This window comes from Rhinopithecus bieti, unplaced genomic scaffold, assembly GCF_001698545.2.
Source record: "Rhinopithecus bieti isolate Rb0 unplaced genomic scaffold, ASM169854v2 scaffold_28066, whole genome shotgun sequence".
NCBI classification, from domain to species: domain Eukaryota; kingdom Metazoa; phylum Chordata; class Mammalia; order Primates; family Cercopithecidae; genus Rhinopithecus; species Rhinopithecus bieti.
In genome coordinates, this window is record NW_016813021.1 from 412,851 (window position 1) to 434,365 (window position 21,515).

The following is a 21,515-nucleotide window of genomic DNA, read 5'->3' on the forward strand; positions in this document are numbered from 1 at the left end:
TTCATCCATGTCCCTGCAAAGGACATGATCTCATTCCTTTTTATGGTTGCATAGTGTTCCATGGTGTATATGTACCATATTTGCTTTAGCCTATCATTGATGGCCATTTGGGTTGGTTCCATGTCTTTGCTATTGTGAATAGTTCAGCTGCCCATTATAAGCAAGCATATCTTTGAAAAATCAACAGACAAAATTCCTTAGGCTGAAGCTTCATTTTTCCACACCTTGGTTATGTGAACACTGCTTTTTCTGACAAGTTGCTTCTGTGGTGGTGATATCAACTACTAGTGTCTTTTAGAGATGAATATAATTGGCTCCAGTTAAGTTTGAGGTACTGCAATTTTTAAAATGAGCACAGCTAATATAAACTAAGATCTAACTTTGCAAAAATATGATTTAGCCAAGATTAAAATACCCTTAGTTTTCTGTAGAGTAACCAAAATAATATTTAGAATCATCAGGAAGAAGTCTCCTCCCTCCATCTCCTCCTCCTCCTTCTCTCTCTTTTTCTAATAGACTATCTTTTAGAGCAGTTTTGGGTTCACAGTAAAACCGAGTAAAAGACACAGAGATTTCTCATATACACCCTGCTCCCACAGATGCATAACCTCGCTCATTGTACAACATCCCCCATCAGAGTGGTACATTTGTCATATTCATTCATTCTTCAGAGTCTCCTTAGAAACCATTTCAGGTTACCTGATTTTCCCTCACTGCTAACCTAATACTGACTTGCCAATATTTTCGTTTTCTGGCCCACAAAATCTGGGACTTGTTTGTTTTAGATCTTCCTTATATTCCAAGTGCCAGTCACACATTAAGCACTCAAGAAATATCTATTAAAGCAATGGATGAATGAATGGAATACAAAATTTGATTGCAGACTTTGACAAAACAAAAATGTGCCTGAGAGTGTATCAGCACTGCCTATAAATTATCTCACTAGGTTTTGGATGCCAGCTGCTTCACATGAACAAACTTATGTTATTTCCACAAGAGCCACAAGGGCAGGCACTACTATAACCCTGAAAGAGAGCTGGATCCTAAGAAGGTAGGTCACTTGTCCTTAGCTAGGAAATAACAGAGCCAAAATCTCAATCCAGGCAGATTGGCGCAGAAGCCTCTGTGCTCAACCACTGCACTCCCTGCCTCTCCATCCTAAGCTGGACCTGAAGGCTCTTTCTTGTCTTACTTGCTATAGTTATGGCTTCCAAAACCTCCTGCCAAATGTCTCTGCACACTCTCTCTGGCCTCAGCAGTCAGCCCCGTGTTTATCACCACATTTCCTCAGCTGCTTTCCTCAATTTGTATACTTGCTGTCTGCCCTGAGCAAGATTTGGAGTTCACTTTAAGTGGATTTATCCTGCTCACACTGACATGTCTGGGGGCTGGCCCTTGGGTGCCTGTTTCCTATTTTCTTTGACCCTTTGGCCTCTGAGTTGGGAGGTTTTATTCATCTTTACGGCCCCACTGACCACACCACGCACTCCAGCCTGGAGTCTCTGTTGCTTCTGGAGCACAGTCACTCCTTCCTCATCCCCAGACATTCTGAGGAACTCCCAGGACTTATGCCCAGGAAGCTATGCAAAGCCTGGGGAATGCTTCCATTGTAATTGTACCAAAGAGTCATGGAGATTATAGATCAAGGCTTGCTGTGTTATTATACTGTCTGTTGCCTGGGATATGCTGGCGATGGATTGCAAGTACAGTCTGCTCTTTGCTCAATGTTTGTGTGAATGCCTACTAAGTGCAAGGTACTGGACCTAGCGCCTAGTTACAAGAAAGCAGATTAATTGGACTCAATTCAATAAGTACTGTATGCATTTTGTTAAGCTCTTCTATTTCTACATGTTTGGTCTGTAGGACTAGTACCAGTTTCTGAGGCTGCATGCTTTATGCTAAGATGGACAGGGATGGAAAACATGTAGTTGTTTTATACATAAATGAGCCTTGCAAATGATTGCTAAAGGTCCCTCTTCCCATTGTCTTTTTCATGTAACAACTGGCCATCTACTGTGCCTTTATAATTCAGGGCTCAGCCAGGGAAATACAAACCACTCTAGATCTTTCAGACAGACGAAATTTGGAATTTAACACAGAGACCTGATAACATGGATGATGGAAAAGCTTAGAAACCAAGCAAAGGTGTAACTTACAAATTGGCAACAACACAGAACCACTATTACCCATAGGAGAGTACAGACATTGAGAAAAAAAATTGTGACTGGAGCCCAGAGCCCAAGGGTTTCTGGTAGGATCTAGAAACAGAGGGGGAGATTGTCCAGTAGAAGCAGGGGCACAGAGGGGTGGCGGCTACAGCTGGAGTTGCAGAGGAGGCAGGGGTGGCGTTTGCCCTTCTTCGTACCCTCCAGTCTTCCTCAATGCTTCCCATTGGGCTGACCTTGCCAAAGAGCAGAGGGCAAAGGGGCCTGGACACACAGCACCATGAAGCTAAAGCCAGGAGAAGGCAAACAACACAAACTGCCTAGACCAGTCCCAACATCAACCACTGGGAATCCAGAGTCAAAAGCACCCCTCTTAAATGTAGCAGGTTGTCATGGAGTAGGAAACACAGACAGGTAACAAGTAGTTATAACGCAATGTGGAAACAGCTACAGCAGAATATGAGAGCACGGAACTGAGGGTCCTGTGGGGACTCCAGAAGGCTTTCCAATATGGCTGAGCCTGAAATGATGTCTTGAAGAACAGGCATTATCTGCTAAAGAAGTGGCAGCTGGGTACGGTGGCAGACGAACGTGTATGTACAAAGGCTTGCAGGTAAGAGACTACAGAACATGCCTGGGGGACCAGAACTGGTTTGGTATGGCTTTGGCAGTTTCAGGTTGTTTCACAGGCAATGGAACATAAGGCTGGTCTAGTCCAGAGCACGACAAGCTTTGTGTGCCAGACTATGGAGAGACACTAACTTGTAAGGGCCACCTTCAGTACCTCCTACTTAATTTTACGTTCGGACTTTGTATTCTTTTTCTTCAAGAGGAACCCCAAGTTGTAAGCTTCAGGTTCCACAAAACCTGGATCTGCTCCTTCTGGGTGCTACAAGGCAATACATTGGTTAAGGCAGCCTGGAGTCCTGTAGACCCTAGCTCTACCAGTAAACCCTGTGCTAGTTCCACAGAAAATCCAGAGGAAAACAGGTTGAATCATTAAGTGGGGGCACTCAGTGGTCAAAGGAATCCACTAACCAAAGCAAGATCAAGGCAAAGGGGTTAGCACTTCAGGTCTTTCTATTAGTCTCTATCAGACAAGACAGTATAGGTAGAGGGTCCTTCGGTATTTTGCCCACAGACTCACCTAAATTTGGGCAGCGAGAGGGAAGAAGTGCAGTAAGAAGGAAAGAGGAGAAGAAGGAAGAGTAGAAGTTAAAAAGAGAAGGGTGGAGAGAGAGAGAAGATGAGGTGCAAAGTTCATCGGTGCACACTAGGCTAGTGTAGCCTGTAGGTTGACCATTTGCAACGCAGGTGAGTGGCAGGAGAAAATGGGCATTAAATCAGGCATCAGAAATCCGGGCTTTTTGTTCACCCAGTGTTGCCACTGACACTATGACCTCACCGGTACATAAGAATGTCAGGCCAAATGCCCATCTATTACTTTCTGCTACAAAATTTTGATTATTCCTTCTTAAGAGGAATAAAAATCAAATAAAATTTGATAATTCCTTCTATTATATTATTTCCACTATTGACTACTAAGAAAATTATAAATTATTCAAAATTAGTGGCAAAAGGAGCCAATTTCTATAGCTTAAAAATGAATATTTCAGGTTCAGCTTGAATAGTCAACCAGTTGATGATATTTAAATTGGAGCTTGGTCTTCATTCCTTGCAAAACTGGAAAATGACATGATGCTCTCCACTCTTAGAAAAGTGAGCTGTGTCCAGGCATTGGGACGAGGTCAGGGTCTACAGAATGTAAAACAAAATGTGTTATGAACAACAGCCCTTCATGATCAGCATGGATGACCCATTACTATGTTCTCACTCATAAGTGGGAGTTGAACAATGAGAACACATGGAAACGGGAAGGGGAACATCACACACCGGGGGATGCCAGGGGGTTGGGGGAAAGGGGACAGAGAGCATTAGGACAAATATCTAATGCATGGAGGGATTAAAATCTAGATGACGGGTCGATAGGTGCAGCAAACTACCATGGCACATGTGTAGCTATGTAACAAACCTGCACGTTCAGCACGTGTATCCCAGAAGTTAAAGTAAAAAAAAAAAAAAAAAAAGATAAACACATCCAAAATCAAGGATACTCATCATGTTTTTCCAAACTAGCAAAGAAGTTCAGGAAAGTCAAACTACTTCGCTATATTTACATAGTAATTTAATGCCAAAGTCAAATCTAGAACAATGAAAATGGAAAAGATTAATGAATATATCTTTTCTCTGCATATTTTCACCCTCCTCTAAAAATACATTTTGATAATTAACTTATTACCGTCATGGCTTTGAAAGCCATGTCAAAAAATTCACCAAAAACTGTTTATCACAGCTAATACAAACAACTTTGGTTTTATCATATAAACTACATTATATTTCCATTTTACTTATGTTCAAGGCTTGAAAATTTAGAAAATGACAAAATACATTCCTACATTTTTGAAAAAGGAGTTTCTTTCTCTCTCTCTCTTTTATTATCTAGTATAACCAAATCTCCTTCTTAGAACACTTGCCACGATTTTCTGGCTAAATTACACGACAACAACTTGAAAGGAAATGCTTACATTGTTCACGTGGCAGTAATCTGTCACCATGATGTCTCAGGATTGATGCACAATATCCACATGGGCCTTTGTTTTTATCAGGGCTCAAGGGTGAATGAGGAATGGCAGTCAAAAAGCTAGCCAAGAGGTTATCAACACTATAAACTAGTTATGACTTATGAAATAACTATTGTATTTCATGTATTATGAGGAATAAAAGAAAAATGTACATTAAAATTTGTTTTCGGGGATAAGGTAGCCTCATTGTAAGAAAGGATGAACAGAAAGAAATCATTAAAGGCCAAATCAAGAAAGTATACTCCATCTGGGTATTGAATGACATGTGTCACACACTAATGCAGTAGGATTAATCAGTCATTGATTTATCAAATATTTGTTCAAACTGACTAATAGACTTTCCAATTAAAGTTTTAAAATGTTTTTATCTACAGAAACAATGATACTAGCTTCCATGGCAAAACAAGACAAAACACTAGTTATAGCTTTTATTACTGTAACAGTCATATTCTACTAATTATAAAGCGTGGAAATATAATTTAATGGTAATTTTCATTTGTCAACAGCTTTTTTTTTCTCTCATTCTTTGTGTTTGTTTTGAAAATGGATTTTGTTCTAATTACAATTAATTTCAGAAACAGGAACACAAAAGGTATTAATAGCCTTCAAAACATTTTCCCAATAATTGCCACTGTTTTAAAGGTGCTTACACCTGCATCTTGCATTTCCCTCTGAAAACCTACATCTGTCATTTGGATGATTTAAAATACAGGAGAGAAAACAAACACAAATGGTGAAAACAGGCAGGGTAAGCCAACTCTTCACAAGAGCCCTTCATTATTCAGCATTGTAGACGTCATACTGCTTGGAAATCATTTCAGTGGATGAGAGCATCAACCTCTTTGCAATGCACAGCCAGAAGGCCTTGTTTTAATTTAGAAGAGTGTAATGGTTTAAACAGGCACTCACAAAATCTTTAAAATGCCTCCCTCCAAAGTGTGCAGCCCAATTCCTCTCTACTTGAGTGTGGGCCAGGCTTAGTGACTTCCTTCTAACAAATAGAATATGGTGAAAGTAAAAGCTTGGGCTTCTGAGACTAGATGCCAAAATTACAATGGGAACTCCTCTTTGCTCTTTCTCTTGGATCAGTGGCTCTGAGGAAAGCAGCCTCTATGCGTTGAAAATGAATTCTCAACCATGCCCCCACGAAGAGCTCCGCAGCAAGGAACTGAGTCCTCCTGCTAATCATCAGCCAGGGCCAGAGACTCCCGCCAACAACCCTGTGAGGGCACCATCTTGGAAACAGATGCAACAGCTCCAGTCAAGCCTTCAGATGACTGGCCTCCTAAATGACATATTGACTGCAACTTTATGCAAGACTCTTAGCCAACAGCACCGACATAAAACTCACATCCCCGACCCACAAAAATGGACATTATATATATTTGTTGCTATTAAGCCACTAAGTTTTAAAGTAATTTGTTATACAGCAATAGATCACTAATAGAATTTTTCTGCAGCCATGATCAATGTAAAGAGTCACTTTGTAATAAAAAAAAATCAATAAAACATGATGCAAAGAAGAAAATAAAGAGCATTCCTTGTCAATGCGTTAAGATGACTATACCATTAGGAAAACACAATCCACTAAACTTTCAGAGAAAGGTCTTGTTCTGAAGGGCATTCAAATTGAACTTTACCAGATGAGTACTGGGTGGAAAAAAGAAGGAGGAAACTATCTTTATTCATTTTTCAGGAAATGAGAGGCAGGGGATGGAGAATTAAAGAAGGAAGAAGGTAACATGTATTTCAGCAGATTTTTTTTTTTTGGAGACAGAGTCTTGCTCTGTCACCTGGTTGGAGTGCAGTGGCATTATCTCAGCTCACTGCAACCTCCACCTCCCAGATTCAAGCAATTCTCCTGCCTCAACCTCCCAAGTAGCTGGGATCACAGGTGCAAGCCACCACAGTCAGCTAATTTTTGTATTTTTTTAAGTAGAGACAGGGTTTTACCATGTTGGCCAGGCTGGCTTCGAACTCCTAACCTTAAGCAATCTGTCCGCCTTGGTATCCCAAAGTGCTGGGATTACAGGTGTGAGCCACTGCTACCGGCCTATTTCAGCAAATTTTTTTTTTTTTTTTTTTTCGAGGAGTCTTGCTCTGTCGCCCAGGCTGGAGTGCAGTGGTACAATCTCTGTTCACTGCAACCTCTACCTCCCAGGTTCAAGCAGTTCTCTACTTCAGCCTCCCTACTAGCTGGGATTACAGGCTCCCACCACCATGCCCAGCTAATTTTCATATTTTTAGTAGAGACGGGGTTTCACCATCTTGGCCAGGCTGGTCTTAAACTCCTGACCTTGTGATCCACCTGCCTCGGCCTCCCAAAGTGCTGGGATTACAGGCGTAAGCCACCGTGCCCAGCCTATTTCAGCAAATTTTTAACAGCAATAAAAAGAAAGAACACATCTCATGCAACTGAATATCCACTGTAATACAAAATCATAGGGAAGACTTGAAAATATTTAAGCGCCATTTAGCAAATAATAACGAAAGCTCTACCAGCACTTGATCTTTAATCAAGATGATCTGTCCCACAGAGACAATTTTTCCAGGAATCAGCTAGGATACATGGGACATTAAGAAATTTCACAAAAATGATTTTTACCATTGCAGCATTTCTGGCTCAGAAGTGCTACAGTTTTACTCAGAAATGCGATGGTCTTTTTAACCACAGGAATATCCCACTTCTCTCCCCCAGCTTTAAAATCAATCGGGAACTCAGTTTTCTCTATAGATGTCTGAGTCCTCTTGACTCACAGCTTAACCCAAGCATTAGGGAGACAGGTTTAGCTTTAGTGTGGGTGCACCATTTCCCTGCCATGCTGCTGTGTCTGAGTCTCTGAGAGGGAATGTTACCTATTCACGGTGCTCAAAGGAAGGCTGATTCCTTGTTTACTTTCGTTTTCCTGAGGGAGTTCTGTTTGCTATTGAGCACATGGGAAAAGCAGGACAAGATAATTTACATTTATTTGCATAATACAATCATGCATTTATTATCTTAGTAGATCACCACTGTGAACACAACAGAGACAAATGTAGAGTGACTTAAGTCTTTATAATGGCGTCCTGAAGCAGAAATTGCAGAAAGTTTAATTTGTTCTTAGGATAAGTTCAAATTCCTTACCCAGACTCACAAAATGTTGGTTGCATCCTGTGGCCTCTGTCTACTCCTCCCTCCTCCTGAAATGTTATCCTGTACTTTTTCACAGCACTAATTACAACTGAAATTAAATGATTCATATATTATTTGCTTAATATCCATCTCCCACTAACAGTAAGGTGTCACAAAAGTCAGGAAATGTATACCCTGTTTACCACCATGTGATCAATGCCCAGCACAAGCTGGAAGTGTAGTAGATGCTCAGTAAGTACCACTGAATGAATGAACGGCGATTCAGAGATTAAGTTTTAAGCTTAAGTCGTCAAGATCACATAGCTAGTTAAGTGGCGAAGCTAGCAAGCACAGGCATTCCGGAATCATACATATCTGGATCTGAATTCTAGACCCCTATTGTTCTGCTGTGTGACCTTGGACAATTAACAACCTAGCAGGGCCTCAGTTTCCTCACCTAACATGGAACTAATCCTGATCTCATAAGATTTTTATGAGCATCACATAACATGCTTAGCGACTGACACATAGTTGCTTAATAAATGTCTACACTCGTTCTTCTCAAAGACCACAGTGACTGACATCTTCCTCTACATTCTGAAACCATTTATATTCTATATAACTCATTTAGCATTTACCATCTCCCAGTTTGTGCCCTCAGCAATGTTTCATATTCCTTCCTTATCCAAACCGGGTCTTCCACTTTACCCAAATGAGGTAGTGTGTACAGGACTGAGCGCAACACTTGGCAGATGCAATTGGAGCCCAATAAGTAAAAGCTATAAATAGTAGTATTATCTGTCTGCCAAACTGAAAAACCTTACGTAAACCCTGCATTTAATATTTGCTGACTTATTGTATAAGATAAACCAGATATAAATTCCAGTTGTCCAGCTATACAATCGAAAATGAAAATCTTTAGATAGTTAGGTTAGTTAGATGATTAGATGGTTTCTCCGATTCAAAAATTTTGGAGGGATTATGGAAACTAAAGGAGTTGCATAAAGACTGAAATCAGGCTGGGCACGCTGGATCACGCCTGTAATCCCAGCACTTCGGGAGGCCAAGGCGGGGCAGGGGGTGGGGGCAGTTGAGGTTAGGAGTTCGAGACTAGCCTGGCCTACATGGTGAAACCCTGTCTCTACTAAAAATACAAAAATCAACTGGGCGTGGTGGTGCCTGCCTGTAGTCCCAGCTACCTGGGAAGCTGAGGCAGAAGAATTGCTTGCCGGGGGGCGGAGGTTGCAGTGAGCTGAGATCCGAGATCACACCTCTGAGATCCAGTCTAGGGGACAGAGCAAGACCCTGTCTCCAAGAAAAAAAAAAAAAGAATGAAATCAGGGTAATTTTCTAGTTCTTTTCAAGTAAATAAAGAAACTTAATTTTGTGAACTATAAACCAACAAACTTATTGTTGACTTGTTTAATATATGGCTCAAGATACCAGTGTAGAGAATGAACATTTAAATAAACTGAGTAAGCAAAAACAGATGAATCATCTGGGAATGATATGCACAGAGCAGAAATAGAAAACAATCTGTAATTGAGGAAATCTGGTTTGGAATCACCCAAAAATGTGACTGGAGAGTAAGTTGAGGTCAGAACAGCGATTGACACATAGTAGTCAACCACTGGATTGTCCAGTCAAGCACTGGATTGCCATGGTTCAGTGATCAAAAGAGGAACCTCAGAACTGGTCCTCTCTTCTGAATTTTGGGATAACGAGGAGCCAGGTTATACAGAACCATTTACATGATGACAGTACAGGGTTTAATGGGGAGAGGTATCCAACTAGCATCCCATGGAAAAATAGCTTTTCTTTGACATAAATTAACAGAGAAGAACAAGTGACAAGGAAAAACAGGTGAGAAATTGGGCTGCTTAATATAAAGCATGATGTCATGCAAATGAGGCCTTTTCAATGCTAGGTGCCAATAATTAGACAAATCTAAGTGGGATTTCAAGCTTCAGATAGAAAACCTGAACAACGTTAGCCAGAGGATCCCTTTGAATCCTTAAATTCTAAGAATTCTCTATTACAATCTGTGTAAGAGGATAGCTAAAAACTCTTCCACACAAACTTACAAAAAGGAGTTTAAGTTAAAGGAGACAAAGGTTTAATGAAGAGAGAGACAGACAATCAGATGGAGCAAAAGTGCAATCTTCTTTTAGATAATAAGAAAAGTCATGAAAAGCCATGTACATCACATTGCGAATATGAAAGGAAAATCTGTAATTTTCTTCTGCTCTCTAAAATGCATATTCTTTGCCATTTCTGTGATAAAGATGGGGTTAATCAAAGACATTGTACGGGGATAGTGTTTTTCAAACTAAGGTAATGAAACCCAAGTTCTCTCCTCATTCTTTTAACAAAAGAAGAAAACAGGGAATAACAGGAAGGGTAAAAATAATTTCTTTTGTCCCAGTTATATACATTTGCATGCATGCATATGCATAAGCAATATTGTATCATGATGCCAAATGTATTTTTTACTGTGTATCACATTTTTTTTTTTTTGAGACAGAGTCTCGCTCTGTCACCCAGGCTGGGGTGCAGTGGTGTCTTCTCAGCTCACTGCAAGCTCTGCCTTCTGGGTTCATGTCATTCTCCTGCCTCAGCCTCCCAAGTAGCTGGGACTACAGGCGCCCGCCACCACGCCCGGCTAATTTTTTGTAGTTTTTAGTAGAGACAGGGTTTCACCGTGTTAGCCAGGATAGTCTCGATCTCCTGACCTTGTGATTCGCCCACTTCGGCCTCCCAAAGTGCTGGGATTACAGGCGTGAGCCACCGAATCTGGCCTCTGTGTATCACATTTTTAAAAGTTTGAAAAACTAGAAAAGTTAGAGTGGGCACTTCTGATGAAAATTATCCAAACTGAATGGAGCTGTGAATTTAAAAAAAACCTTTTTTTTTTTTATTTCCATAGGTTATTGGGGAACAGGTGGTGTTTGGTTACTAAGTTCTTTAGTGGTGATTTGTGAGATTTTGGTGCACCCATCACCCGAGCAGTATACACTATACTGTATTTGTAGTCTTTTATCCCTCATCCCCTGCCCACCCTTTCCCTCTAAGTCCCCAAAGCCCATTGTATCATTCTTATGCCTTTGCATCCTCATAGCTTAGCTCCCACTTATGAGTGAGAACACATGAAGTTTGGTTTCCCATTCCTGAGTCACTTCACTTAGAATACTAGTCTCCAATTTCATCCAGGTTACTGCAAATGTCATTAGTTCATTCCTTTTTATGGCTGAGTAGTATTCCATCACATATATATATATACCACAGTTTCTTTATCCACTTGTTGATTGATGGGCATTTGGGCTGGTTCCATGTTTTTGCACTTGCGAATTGTGCCGCTATAAACATGCATATGCAAATATCTTTTTGGTATAATGACTTCTTTTCCCCTGGGTAGAGACCCAGTAGTGAATTTTTTTAGGAAGACTCCTATGAGGCTCATAGGAAGCCTAAGCAGAAAGTGAGCCTCATTTCAATGTTTATGCCAGAATGCTCAACAGCCATATTTCTCATAATCTCGCTTGTGTAGTTTATTATGTGCTACATACACTGCCTGGTAATAGTACTTATTTTTACTCATTACAATATTGTGTCCTTATAACATTTCATCAAGAATGATGATAATCATATTTTATACGGCAGAAAAAAAAAACACAGTCTCTGGCTCTTATTTCAAGTCTTGATGTTGGCTGACTTTGAGCCTTTTTTGCCTTACCTCAGTATCTTCATATGCTTCCTTTTATAGAAAATGAGAAAGAGAAAAGATAGCTGAAGACTTCAGTTTTTAAATTTTATTGTTTTGACTTAGTGGAAAGACAGACCTTTCCTCTCTTAATCTTTCCTGGATATTTGGATCCCAAGGCTAAGAACCAAACATCACTGCCTACCTTGCAGCAGCGAACCCCAGCTGCAGCTGAAATAGCTTTGCCGGGAATGAAGAGCCCCTTGGATGCTGGCCTATAAGCCCTGACCTTTAATAGTCATCGCAAAATCACACCTTCAAGTGGTGATCAACTAACATCACGTTTCCCCCATGCTCAAAGGGCATGTCTCACTTTCTGTCTTACTGTCATCTTTTATGCATTTGTGAAATATAGGATTCTGCTTGTCTACTGTACTCTTTAGAATATACATCAATATGTATGTAAGACAATTACATCATGGAAATTCATATTTCCAAAGGTTGTCTGGGCTGCCCTTTGAGAATGCTTGGGTGATTTTTTTGTGGTCTAATCATTCAAGTGCACTTGCAGAGCAGGAGAGACTCGGTCTGGCAAGAACGGGACTAAGACTTCCAAAAAGAACAAAGACAACTTATGACTTGCTGGGAGTGACTCAGGTGCTGGCTCTGTGCTCACTGAGTCACAGTTTCTCCATTATTGACAGCATCAGAGGATGCCCTGCTGACAGAGGGGCCACATTCCAGGCTGCCAGGTCTTTGGTGAGTTGTGAGGGAATGATGCCATTTTCTACATCTGCTGATTTTGTGGTCTGACACAGGGGAAAACTTTCAGAAAGAAAAATCAGAACTGGGTCACAATTAAAGCAACAACTATCTAGTAAGTACCTATTAAGTGCAAAGCATTGTGCAAAGCAATTCAGAACCAACACCTGCTCTCAACAACCTGGCTGTTCACTAATGGCCGATGAGTGCTAAAACCGAAAGAAAAGACAGTAGGGGTATCAGGTGTTCATGGGGGCGGAGATATTTGGGTTCTGGGGCGATAAATAACAATTTCATGCATAAGACAGCTGAGTCTTGAACTAAGAGTAAGATGTATGGAAGACAAAGGAAGGAAAGGACATTTCCAAAGAGGCAAAACAATATGTACAAAAGTGCAGAGGCAGAAATACACAAGGCCTGTTGGCATGAGTCAAAATAAATATGAAATACTGTTTTTGTAATCTGTATTTTAAATCAAATTTTATAAAAGGAATATATCCTACCCATCCCACAAAACTAATAAGGCTCACAGAGCAGACAGGTAAAAGTTTTTCCCCAGGTCTATGTTCTACGAAATGTATCTTAGAAAACACTCTGATTGGTTGTCTCTCTTTCCCATCACTTTCTTCATGGTTGAGATGCAACCCTGACTTCCCACATCTCCTTTACCTGCTTCTGGAATGGAAGATCTTAGTCAACTATAGATTCAGTCAAAAGTCTTATTATTGTATTACACAATACTTCTAAGACCTGTAGATGGTGGAAGAAAAGGCTAAGGTAGAATCTCTATTTTAAGGAAACTTTAGTGGGAAAGACAAAGCATTGGCCCATGAAACTACTAAATAAAATGTTGTCTGATATAATAGGAAGATGAGCCACAGACAGTATTTTAATTTGAAGTTTAGAGCTGACACAGTCTATATAGGAACATGTAAACCATATGCTGATACAATTCATGACTCCTCTCAGGACTGCCACTGACTGTTGCTCAGTCTGGACACTGCACAAATAAAGCACCAGCAAACCACCAGAGTGAGTTCTCTGCCTTGACATTGGTGTGATGCCATGTTTGGTCAGAGGGCGGCATCATTTTCTAATTCTTCAACTTGGAAGGGGCACTCTTTTTGCCTTCATCCATCTAGAGGGGATATCTTTCTTTCATTAGCTCAAATCCTCTCAGAGGTGATTTGGGGGTTCTGACCTTCCTCTTTCATGTAAGTAGATATGGCTCTTGATAAACACTTGGCAGATTGATCAATTTTCTCAGTCTCAGAGATAAATAAACAAGAAACTGCAGAATAGATGGGGCAGAATTAATTTAACTCAATTGTTTCAGACTTTATCCTTGTATAAACACCACTAGAATGTTCTGCTTCCCTGCACCCAGCTCAGAGGAGTTCCTCTGAGAGAAGGGGCCCAGCTTACCTCGTTCTCCTGGGGTCCCTGGCACGCCTGCATTTCCGGGGAAGCCTGGTGTGCCTGGGGGTCCTTGTTCACCAGGGGCTCCAGGTGAGCCTGGTCTCCCAGGCTCCCCAGGAGGCCCTTGGACAGTCCGGATGGATGAGGAGTGGCTGGGAATCTGATTGAGGATGGCAGTGTACCTGGCCATGTGACCTGAGGCATGAAGCATAAAGACAGCATTCAGCGAACTGTCACACAAGGAAAGAGAAGACCAGCGGTGTCATTCGTTAAGGCTCCAAACAATTCTGTTAGATACCCACCAAGGGAAAAATCACACCCCTTTGAAATATGTTGATTTCCAGTTAACATTTTTTATGTTTTACTCTGGATGATATTAAGGGTTGGACTGTTGTCAAGTGGCATCTCATGTGTTTGGAATTCTGCAGCTCATGTCAGCATCTCAATAAACATCATTGAGCAGAAGTTGTAAATTTCATCTTCACTCTCAACATTTATCTGACCCCTAGACCTTCACCCAGCTGCCACTTCTCTAGCAATTACTTCCCAAGTTATTTGTCTTTTCTACAATGCACAAAGCCTCCCCACCCTCTTGCTCACAAATCCCCAGACAAGTGCTTTGTCTCAACTCATCTCTTGGTCATCAAGCTTTTTTTTAGGAACCTTTACTCGGGTCTCATTGGCAGAAACTCCCACTAGCTTTGTATTTTTAAAAGATCTGGCACTCTCTCCCACAATCCCTTAACTCAGTTACGTTTGGAAAATATATATACAGATATATGTTACTAATTACAAGTATAAAGTACTTGATACCATGATGTCTCATTTTTCCAACATCATTAGGAGATGAGATTTCCCAACATAAGTGAATTTTCTAGCTTACTATTATTTATCCATTTCAAAATATTTAAAACTAAATAAAAAATAGTAACCATTTCTTCAAGGAATTCACTCTAAAATACATTCAGTGCATTCTTTCCTTAAGCATTGGATTGTCACTGTAACTAGGGATCCCCTCCTGATGACTCAAGGCTATTAGCAGGCACATCCATTGCTGCCTGGGCAGGTGAGATATTTCCTCATTTGCTTTTTCAGCTTCTGCCTTTGACACGGGGTCTGTCCATTATCATTTTCCCAGCTGTCATCACTTTGGCCTTGAATAATTTCCCAAGTAACTAACTCTTCCTAGCGTAATTCTGATCAACTGTGAACTAAAAACTAGAGAAGTGAGCTTGTGAGGAATTATTTGCTAACCGAAAAATCCAGTCCTGAGTGGCAGCTGAAGGAATACAGTAAGGAGCCCAGAGGAAACTGAAGTAGTGTTAGGGAAGATCGTTGAGGTGCCAGAAATACAGCCACTGAGTAGGTTGGGCCTGGCTTATCAAGTTGCATGCAACTTTTTTGATTTCCTTCCAGCATATTGACAGGCAGGGCCTTGCTATTTTATGGACTTGTTTAAGCTTTGCTATGTAACCAATCCCTTGCTGACTTCTACTTCCTAGAAGTCAGTCACAAGACTCTGAGAATTCGTAAGGAGAAAAAAATTGATTTTGAACACTTGATTTTTAGGGCACGCTTTAAATAAACAGATATTTACACATGATTTTTATTCTACAGTAGAATAAGACGGCAAGTATCGTGAGATCTTTCTTGTGTTGTGGTCAGTGAGTCATAGTAAGATTTAAGCCTTAGGTTTTCTGAAAATAATGATCTGCTCATTTACATTGTATACCTGAAATCAGAAATCTACAAAACAATTCAAGATACAAGTTATTTATAATATGTCAGTACAAAATGATTAATGTTCAATTTCTCTTTTATAATGTCTTTTTAAAGGTCCTATTTTGGCATTAAACTTAAACAGTTATATTTAACTGGTAAATTCTCTCTCACAGACACACACATAGACACACACACACATAGTTTGGGCAATATAAGAGAAAATTAAATAACGTTAAAATATAGGGAGCATGACTACTGTGTCTGAAGTTGGTAGCTTCATACGCTGGTGGCCTGATGTTTTTGCCCTAATGAAAACTCTTCCAAGTCTATGCAGATCTCAACTCCATGCCTCCTCCAGGGTGAGATTTGGATTTATCTCAGAACTAAAGATGGAATTTTGGACTTAGCCAACAGAGCTTTGTTAGATATTTGCAGGGCTCCTGGCCCAACTCCCAAACTTTCCTGAGTTAAAATGAATGTAACCCCAAGCCAATTAGCCACCTGGGGAATGTCAGCCCTGGAAGCTGGGGTGCTATTGGGTGGGAGCGCTGGACAGCAGAGCTAGGCGAGAGCTGGGTGGGGTTGAGAGAGATAGTTCACCTCTGCTTGGCCTCAGATCTTCCTGGAACTGAACAAATTACTGGCAAAGAGAAGGGCCCACACTAGTAACCCTCTGATTAGATTACTGTGACAAAATATACAATCAGTGGGCAGAGGGAAAACGTGCAAAAGTGGTGGGTATCTAAGTAAATGGGCACTGAAATACAGTGCTGTCAAAAAGCTCAAGAAAAATGAAGAAATGCGACAGGCGTCATATCAAGTTTGTTCTGATGTAATTTTTGGCACAAAGTCCAAGTATAATACCATGTCAAACGTCAGAGCAAGCCTGTCCATGTGTGTGTGTTTGTACTTTGGTAAACATCCTAAGAAATAAATGACAAGACCTTAGGCTAACCAGAAGATAATGGATGTGAAAATGGATAAGAAGGAAATATTCACTGAAACCTTGCAAGTTAATAAAAATCAACACCATAAATCGTCTTTCTGAGGTAGCTTCTGAAGATGTAGTCTGGCAGCTTTCAAGTGCTGAACACTTGAGAAAAAATCCTACCCACCTGGAGAGATGAGAAAGGAATAGAAGATTTGATCTGGGCAGTCAAGTTAAATTTACGTGGGCAAACAGGAGGTTCTTGGACGGATGACACAAAGGAATTTGGCTTTTGTACCATCGATGTAGAGCTCTAGGGTAATCTGTGATGATCTCTTTGATGGTTCAGTGATGGTCATCTGTAAAGCTTATGTGTCTGGGCCGGGCGCGGTGGCTCAAGCCTATAATCCCAGCACTTTGGGAAGCCGAGATGGCGGATCACGAGGTCAGGAGATCGAGACCATCCTGGCTAACATGGTGAAACCCTGTCTCTACTAAAAAAATACAAAAAAACTAGCCAGGCGATGTGGCGGGCGCCTGTAGTCCCAGTTACTCGGGAGGCTGAGGCAGGAGAATGGCGTAAACCCGGGAGGTGGAGCTTGCAGTGAGCCGAGATCGCGCCACTGTACTCCAGCTTGGGCAACAGAGCGAGACTCCGTCTCAAAAAAAAAAAAAAAAAAAAAAAAAAAGCTTATGTGTCTGCACCAAGACAATGCTTTGGAGTTTTCCTTAGTGGTACACTCATGGGAAAAGCAAACGCTCTTCTGGATGAGAGTTTGCTAAGGGGAACAACTTCCGTAACCATTATATACTTACTCTGGATGAGCTGTTCGCATACTTGACGTGCCACTGATCTCACCATGGCTTGAGACTGCAGGTCACCCTGGATGAACAAAAAAGCATACTCCTGACTCAGCTGTAAGCCCAGCCACATTACCAGGACTTCCAGGATGTGGATCTGACTTGCCCCATTGTTCCCATCAGGGATCTTTGGCTCCTAGCAACGGGTGGATTTGACCACCACGGTGCACGCAGAGAAGGGGTAAGCAATTTGATATTCATGGTTCAAGGATCCTGGGAGTCCTTATTAGATTAACAAGCACAAGTAAGTATTTCTAGTCCCATATTCTAAAAAATTTAATAGTTTTGAAACAAACCCATATACATTTAATGCCTGATTTATAGCTCTTTAGAGCTTATAAAACACTGCACTTTCTCGAGCAGTGGCTCATTTAATACTAATAGCAACCCAGAGGAAAGATGTTAAACCCATTTTATAGCTGAATAGCATTAAACACATGGCCCAAGATTTCATAGAGGTAATTGGATGAGCCCAAGGCCACTGCTGTTTCTGCTATAGCCAATGGCACAATTATATTAGCAGCTGCACAATTTCTGAAAGGAGAGAGACGACCCCTAAATTAAGCTGACTTCAGTTTTGGGGCCAGTTCTTTGATTCTATGCCTGCCATTGTCTTCCTGGGTGTGAACGTTGGAGCATCAAAAAGCTCAGGAGTGCCATGGTGCCACCTGTCACTTGTATAAAGTTTTTACTTTTCTGAAGCCTTTTCACATCTATTATACAATGTTCTCATCAAACCCACTTTGTAAATTATATGAGAGCAATTCTCTCCATTGTATCATTAAAGAAATGAGCCCAAGTTCATTGACCTGGATGGTAGCAGATATGCAACTAGAAACTAGCTCTCCTGACTCCCAGCCCACAGGGATTTTACCTCTGGAAAACATGGCCACAGTCTAATGAATTGGGGAAAGGGAGAAACAGGGACTGGTACAATAGCAATGAATAATAATGTTAGTAAGTGACGATCCTTTATCAGTCTTATGCAATGGAAGGGGTGCAACCAGTTGGGGCCAGAAAACAGAGCCACAGGATACTTACGCGCTCTCCTCGTTCCCCCTTTGCTCCAGGGACACCCTGTATGAATGGAAAATTGTCAAGTTACTTATGATATTTCACTTGGTTAAGAGTGATCGTCATGCATCTTTTCTTATTTTATGAAGACATTTTTCTTAGCACCAGTAATTCTGCAGCAAAAATCATTACACAACAACAGAAAATAGACAGCAACCAGTAAGCACAACAAACATAAAAGCTGTTACTCATTCTACCCCTTCGGCTTTTTTATGCAGAGACATGGTATATTTTGGCCACAAAATTTGAATCATGCAGCAATAATACTGCTTTGTGACACATATTTTCACTGAGTAGGTCCTTCGCACCTTTCCACCCTAAACGCCACTCTATGTACCGTACTCTCCTGAGGATCCTTCATAATTTATTTCACAAATCTCTGCTGAATAGTTAAATTGTTTCAGTTTTTAAAGGAATATCTCCAAAAGGATAGAAAAGACCGCCTCTCAATTTAGGAATTCAAGTCAGAGATGAGATTAGTGAAATCCCACAGCTTCACTCTGATTTCTGTGCAGCACGATGCCACACAATTCTCCCTAAATCTCCCCAATATGGGAGCTCACATTTATGTGAATTCTCAATTGATTTGTTATTTTCTTATGTGGCTTAGCTACTCTTTGGCCCATAAGAAATCTTGCTGTTATTAAAATGCATCTACTTTAAAAATGGCATTTTCAGGGTTTCTCCAATGAAATTATACATCTAATGAAAACATGTGTCTTCAGAAGGATTTCATATTTTGTTTAAACTCTGAGGCAATGTTCATTGAACAACATTTTTATAGTCTCGACTAAAAGGAGAGTGAATGGAATTTATTAATGGAATTTGCCACGTTGTCAGACTGTTTCCAGTTGTTATTTCAAACAGGTCCCAAGTCAAACTCGGTATCTTCTCAAAATCTGTAGTCACTGAACAGTTACCCAAATTCAAACTTCTGGTTTCATTCCATGGTGTGCAGGTAAACTGGCTTCCCAGAAAAAGAAAATGCCCTGACTTGTAGCGTTTGCTGATTTTGGAGGTTTAGTGTTTCTATCACAGCTGATTTCAAGCTACAAATGTTCTGTCACTGAAGATGGAATTGGAAAGGGAAGAGAAATGCATGATTGACTCTCCTGTGCAGATATTTAAGCAGCCTACCCTGGTTCTATCTTTTCTCCTCTCCTCCCTTGCCCTGCCATGTCTATTCAATACACACACACACACACATACACACTCACAAACATACACCACATACAGATACCCACACACTTCTTCTTCTTCTTTTTTTTTTTTTTAGATGCAGTCTCCCTCTATCTTCCAGACTGGAGTGCAGTGGCACGATCTTGGCTCACTGCAACCTCTGGTTCCTGAGTTCAAGCGATTCTCTTGCCCCAGGCTCCTGAGTAACTGAGACTACAGGCGCACACCACCACATCTGGCTAATTTTTGTATTTTTAGTAGAGATGGGGTTTCACCATGGTGGCCAGGCTGGTTTCAAACTCTTGACCTCAAGTGATCTGCCCACTTCAGCCTCCCAAAGTGCTGGGATTACAGGAGTGAGCGACCGCGTCTGGCCAACACTTTTTTTTTTTAAACATAATGTTAGAATCTTAGTGTTGGGTATATGGGTGTGGTGTTTACTCAAAATTCTTTCAATTTTGTGTGTGTTTAAAAATTTTTTATGCTAATACTTTGGAAAGAATGTAGGACATTGGACCTGCAAGCTGGGTTAACTCTCTGAGTTTCTTTGTAAGATGAGGCCACTAAATGAAGTGATCTCTGGGGTCCTTTATCAGTCTAACATGCTGTTCTCTCATGATACGGTCATTATGCAGAAGCAGGGAGCACAAGAAACAGAAATTGATGAAAAATACAAAGTCTGGGCTTCCAAGGGAAGGATTCCAACCTCTACAGAGAAAGAAGATCCTCACAATTTGTGACCTTTATGTGAGTTCCATGAGGCAGTCTGTGTCCAGCTTGTAGACTTCTGTATCCCCAGGTCCTAGGATGGTGCATAGGAGTGGCAAATTTTAAAAAATCATGTGTTAACTGAATGAGTGAATGGATGGCTGAATTTCACTTCAAGTTTGAATGACAAGCCAATTTGTGCTCCATTTCAACTACCCTGATTGTAAAAAAGAAAGAAGATGGCCAGGCACAGTGGCTTACGCCTGTAATCCCAGCACTTTGGGAGGAATGCAAAGGCCTTGATCACAATGCAGGTGGACCATGAGGTCAGGAGTTCAAGACCAGCCTGACCAATATGGGGAAACCCCATCTCTACTAAAAATACAAAAATTAGCTGGGTGTGGTGGCGCGTGCCTGTGGTGGCATACGCCTGTAGTCCCAGCTGCTCAGGAAGCTGAGGCAGGAGAATCGCTTGAACCTGGAAGGTGTACCATTATAAATTTTTTTTGCAAAAGTAAGATTTGCATAGCACACTCCTGCCCCAGCCCAAATTCTTTTTGGAAATAAATGTACTGACTGTGCCTTCTTCCCTCATTCTTTAGGTTTCACAAATGGACAGATCTCTAAAGAGACCTGTGTGTGATGTTCCCCTTCCTGTGTCCAAGTGTTCTCATTGTTCAGTTCCCACCTATGAGTGAGAACATGCGGTGTTTGGTTTTTCATCCTTGCAATAGTTTGCTGAGAATGATGGTCTCCAGCTTCATCCATGTCCCTGCAAAGGACATGAACTCATCCTTTTTTATGGCTGCATAGTATTCCATGGTAGATATGTGCCACATTTTCTTAATCCAGTCTATCACTGATGGACATTTGGGTTGGTTCCAAGTCTTGGCTATTGTGAATAGTGCTGCAATAAACATATGTGTGCATGCGTCTTTATAGCAGCATGATTTATAATCCTTTGGGTATATGCCCACTAATGGGATGACTGGGTCAAATGGTATTTCTAGTTCTAGATCCTTGAGGAATTGCCACACTGTCTTCCACAATGGTTAAACTAGTTTACAGTCCCATCAACAGTGTAAAAATGTTCCTATTTCTCCACATCCTCTCCAGCACCTGTGGTTTCCTAACTTTTTAATGATCACCAATCTAATTGGTGTGAGATGGTATCTCATTGTGGTTTTGATTTGCATTTCTCTGGTGGCCAGTGATGATGAGCATTTTTTCATGTGTCTGTTGG

General features: G+C 41.0%; 1 protein-coding gene across 1 annotated transcript in view; it reads right to left on the bottom strand.

The window, feature by feature from the left end:
- COL14A1 (collagen type XIV alpha 1 chain) overlaps positions 1–21,515 on the bottom strand; it is a 260,476-nt gene that overhangs the window by 12,002 nt on the left and 226,959 nt on the right. The window contains 3 exon segments of the mRNA XM_017847514.1: positions 13,807–13,995; positions 17,267–17,333; positions 18,353–18,388. Coding sequence (XP_017703003.1) covers positions 13,807–13,995; positions 17,267–17,333; positions 18,353–18,388 — 292 coding nt within the window.